Consider the following 5,000-nt stretch of genomic DNA (forward strand, 5'->3'; position numbering starts at 1 on the left):
CTACCCATTATGGCGCAGCTCTTGACCGCGTTGTATGCCAGGGAGGCTGAGGAACCGCCAAACAGACTTCTGTGGCAACAAGGAGGAGGTACCTGTCCAAACAACGTGGGGCTTGGTTACTCTTGGCTTAACCGTACCGCATGTGGCGTACATATATTCACGCTGATAACACTTCTTTAATCCCAAACGATATCTTCTCCACAGGGGGTGGGGTGTGGGTGGGGTGTCCATTTATTGCAGTCACGTGTTCCCCAACACACGTATCTGCACCCGACGACACATTTTTCACCCCCCCCCCCACCAAACTCAACTAAAAATGTAAATTATATTAATGTCTTTGAAGAATTTTGTAACAAAATATATACAATTTACGCTTTGTCCCCTTTAAAGAACCCCTCCTCCAGGTACCACGCCGCCACCCCCTCAAGTAATACATGAACGACACCCCCCCCCCCCTTTTCCCGCACACTTTGAACACTATTGCTAGTCATCAAACCGTAAGGTTTAATCGTAACTCAAACCTTAGCCGCTAACCTAAACTCAAATAGCTGTTCAACTAAGCTCAAACCTTAAGCGTTAAACCAAAAGCAAACCTTAGCCGTTAACCTAAACACATAGCTGTTAACCTAAGCTCAAAGCTTAAGCGTTAAGCCATAATCAAACCTCAGCGATTAACCTAAACAAATAGCTGTTAACCTAAGCTCAAAGCTTAAGCGTTAAAACAAAAGCAAACCTCAGCCGTTAACCTAAACTCAAAACTCAAACTTCCCAACTAAGGTCGTTATAGGGCTGGTAAGTAGATCACCAACCAGTACTACGGCTCATTAAAGACCTGCATGAGCCATGGAACTGGTTGGTGACCTACTTACCAGCCCTATTGTCAATAACATCGCCACTGCGATGTAGAGTTTGGCTCAAGGAAAAGTCCAGTTTTTGCTTGACAAACCAAGAACACACTCTACCCCTCGACCAGCTCTACACCCCAGCCACAGGTGCCACACACCCTCAAGGTGTGTGTGGTGTCCCCTCCCCTCCCCCACATCTTGTAACATCTCGTCCCCATCTTGGTTCCGCCACAGAATGTTATTTAAACATTTCACCACAGTGACTACTTTGTATTTGTGTCTCTACGGGTGCTGACAAGTAAAACAAACGGTGTAGAGTCAAGGTTAATTTCTATACCGTTTGGGTCGAGGTACCTACCGCAAAGGTGATGGTATGCTGAGTTTCTCCCACTTTTTCAATGAAAGTTAGATTTTTAAAGTCGGACACGCTTTCAATACCACAGCACTGGGCCTGTGAAATATACATGTCGTCACACGTGACGTTTGTTTATACTCGCACACTCATCCACTTAACTACTCATCCATTTATCCACCGACCCACCTATCCACAATTCACCTACCAATCCACCTATCCATTCACCTACTCATCCACTTATCCACCGCCTCATCCATCCACTCACCCATTCATCTACTCATCCACCGCCCCCTCCATCCATCCACCAATCCATTCACCTACTCATCCACTTATCCACCGCCCCATCAATCCACTCACCCATTCATCTACTTATCCACCGCCCCCTCCATCCATCCACCCATCAATTCACCTACTCATCCACCACCCCATCCATCCACTCACCCATTCATCTACTCATCCATTTATCCACCGCCCCATCCATCCATCCACCCATCCATCTACTCATCCATTTATCCACCGCCCCATCCATCCATCCATCCATCTAATTATCCACTTATCCACCGCCCCCTCCATCCATCCACCCATCAATTCACCTACCCATCCACTCACCCATTCACCTACTCATCCATTTATCCACCGCCCCATCCATCCATCCATCCATCCACCGCCCCACCCACCCATCCATTCACCTACCCATCCACCGCCCCACCCACCCATCCATCCACCCATCAATTCACCTACTCATCCACCACCCCATCCATCCACTCACCCATTCATCTACTCATCCATTTATCCACCGCCCCATCCATCCATCCATCCACCCATCAATTCACCTACTCATCCACCGCCCGATCCATTCACCCATCCACTCACCCATTCATCTACTCATCCATTTATCCACCGCCCCATCCATCCATCCATCCACCCATCAATTCACCTACTCATCCACCGCCCGATCCATTCACCCATCCACTCACCCATTCATCTACTCATCCATTTATCCACCGCCCCATCCATCCATCCATCCATCCATCCACCCATCCATTCACCTACTCATCCACTCACTCATTCACCTAGTCATCCATCTATCCACTGCCCCATCCATCCATCCACCGCCCCACCCACCCATCAAATCACCTACCCATCCACCGCCACACCCACAACCCACAGTCGCCCCACCTACCTTAAACATAATTGCGTTCATAGCCACACTAAAGGCGTCTGTACCCCCGACTGTGTAGTGTGCCAATCTCTCTTTCAGTGTATTTTTGGCATCGGTGTGGAACTGTCACCCCGCGACAAAATGAAAAAAAAAACAACAACAGAACATACAAATAACAACTAGAACATTATGCAGTCAATTATAATATGATACTATTAACGTGCTTGAAGATACAGCTTAGAGCATTAAAAAACTAAACAATATCATGGGTAAACTTGACACAGTGTCATGGGTAAACCTGACTCAATGTTATAAGTAAACTTGACACAAATTCAAGAATAAACTTTGCACTATGTCAATGGTAATCTTGACACGACACTATGTAATGGGTAATCTTGTCACTATATAATGGCTAAACTTGACACTGTGTTATAGGCAAACTTGTCACTATGTAACTGGTAAACTTGACACTATGTTACACGTAAACTTGACACTATGTAATGGGTAAACTTGACACTATGTTACACGTAAACTTGACACTATGTAACGGGTAAGCGTAACACTATGTTACACGTAAACTTGACACTATGTAATGGGTAAACTTGACACTATGTTACATGTAAACTTGACACTATGTAATGAGTAATCTTGACACTATGTAATGGGTAATCTTGAAACTATGTAATGTGTAAACTTGACACTATGTAATTGTAAACTTGACATTATGTAATGGGTAATCTCGACACTATGTAATGGGTAATCTTGACACTATGTAATGGGTAATCTTGAAACTATGTAATGTGTAAACTTGACACTATGTAATGGTAAACTTGACACTATGTAATGGGTAATCTTGACATTATGTAATGGGTAATCTTGACACTATGTAATGGGTAAACCTGACAGTGTCCTTACGTTCACGTCCTCACTAGTTGCAATTTGCACCAGGTAAAATTGAAGACCGGTGGCCACGAGGCAGAAGACGATGAACTGAAATGATGAAAAACGTCAAAATTACAAATGTCAAGCGTTAGAAAGTCATACAAAATGCAGTCATGAGTAACTTAACAAATCTTCAGAGCTGTTATATTTTTGACCGCGGTAAACTTTAGAACTTTACTTGTAAGAAACATACGGTAAACTTAAGAACTTTACTTTTAAGGAACATTCAGTAAAAAACGGAACTTTACCTGTCAAGAACATACGGTAATAATCGGAACTTTACTTGTAAGGAATATACGGTAAACTTAGAACTTTACTTGTAAGGAATATACGGTAAACATCGGAACTTTACCCTAAAGTTATTTTAAGAAACACGGGTAAACTTTAAAACTTTTAAGTCGTGTTAGAAACCTGGAATTTTTTTGCCTAGATTTGCCTAACTACGACTGGTGTATTGTAAGCATTTTAAATAGTCGTTAGCAAACCTACTCGAAGATCGCTTATTATAAAAAAGTAAATAGTTAAAGTGCTAATGAGGACATACATATTCCTTGTTTTACCGGTATCGCGGTTTTGGTCTGAAAAGGGTTAGGATCAGGATTAGAGTCGTATTAGGGTGAGTTCACGGTTTAAGGCAGCAATTCCAAAGATGAAGAAAATCAACACACCCCGCCGGATTTGGCATAGGTTTGGGTTTAAGGACAAAGTTAACGCTAGATTTTGTATGTAGGGGGGTGGTGTGATCTAGTCGTAGAATGGATGTTTGCTAACCCAAAAGTCACGTTCGAAATCCGGACTCGAGACGTCTGCTGACCGAAATGTTCGAAGCAGGTGGTGCGATGCACTGGGGGGTAGGGGTGGGGGGAGAGCAAAAGCCTGGCGATAACCCACGGGTCTAGCGACTAATCACATGGGTGAGAGAAATGTGGTAACCCACGGGTCTAGCTGATCACATGGGTGAGAGAAATGTGGAAACCCACGGGTCTAGCAGCTGATACCATGGGTGAGAGAAATGTGGAAACCCACGGGTCTAGCGGCTGACACCATGGGTGAGAGAAATGTGGTAACCCACGGGTCTAGCGACTGATACCATGGGTGAGAGAAATGTGGTAACCCACGGGTCTAGCGGCTGACACCATGGGTGAGAGAAATGTGGTAACCCACGGGTCTAGCTGATCACATGGGTGAGAGAAATGTGGTAACCCACGGGTCTAGCGACTGATACCATGGGTGAGAGAAATGTGGTAACCCACGGGTCTAGCTGATCACATGGGTGAGAGAAATGTGGTAACCCACGGGTCTAGCGACTGATACCATGGGTGAGAGAAATGTGGTAACCCACGGGTCTAGCAGCTGATACCATGGGTGAGAGAAATGTGGTAACACACGGGTCTAGCAGCTGATCACATGGGTGAGAGAAATGTGGTAACCCACGGGTCTAGCAGCTGATACCATGGGTGAGAGAAATGTGGTAACACACGGGTCTAGCAGCTGATCACATGGGTGAGAGAAATGTGGTAACCCACGGGTCTAGCAGCAGATACCATGGGTGAGAGAAATGTGGTAACACACGGGTCTAGCAGCTGATCACATGGGTGAGAGAAATGTGGTAACCCACGGGTCTAGCAGCTGATACCATGGGTGAGAGAAATGTGGTAACCCACGGGTCTAGCGGCTGACACCATGGGTGAGAGAA

At 45.1% G+C, this 5,000-nt stretch overlaps 1 protein-coding gene across 1 annotated transcript in view; it reads right to left on the reverse strand.

Annotated features, from left to right (window-relative positions):
- LOC131932014 (uncharacterized) overlaps positions 1–5,000 on the reverse strand; it is a 16,901-nt gene that overhangs the window by 3,626 nt on the left and 8,275 nt on the right. The window contains exons 5-8 of the mRNA XM_059288892.1: positions 3,278–3,352; positions 2,384–2,485; positions 1,204–1,296; positions 1–92 (exon numbers count right to left, since the gene is read on the reverse strand). The exon at positions 1–92 is cut by the window's left edge and continues 28 nt beyond it. Of these exons, the coding sequence (XP_059144875.1) occupies positions 1–92; positions 1,204–1,296; positions 2,384–2,485; positions 3,278–3,352 (362 nt within the window). The remainder of the gene's footprint in view (positions 93–1,203; positions 1,297–2,383; positions 2,486–3,277; positions 3,353–5,000) is intronic.

Source organism: Physella acuta, unplaced genomic scaffold (genome assembly GCF_028476545.2).
Source record: "Physella acuta isolate Inbredline_101_S28 unplaced genomic scaffold, ASM2847654v3 ptg002073l, whole genome shotgun sequence".
Classification (NCBI taxonomy): domain Eukaryota; kingdom Metazoa; phylum Mollusca; class Gastropoda; family Physidae; genus Physella; species Physella acuta.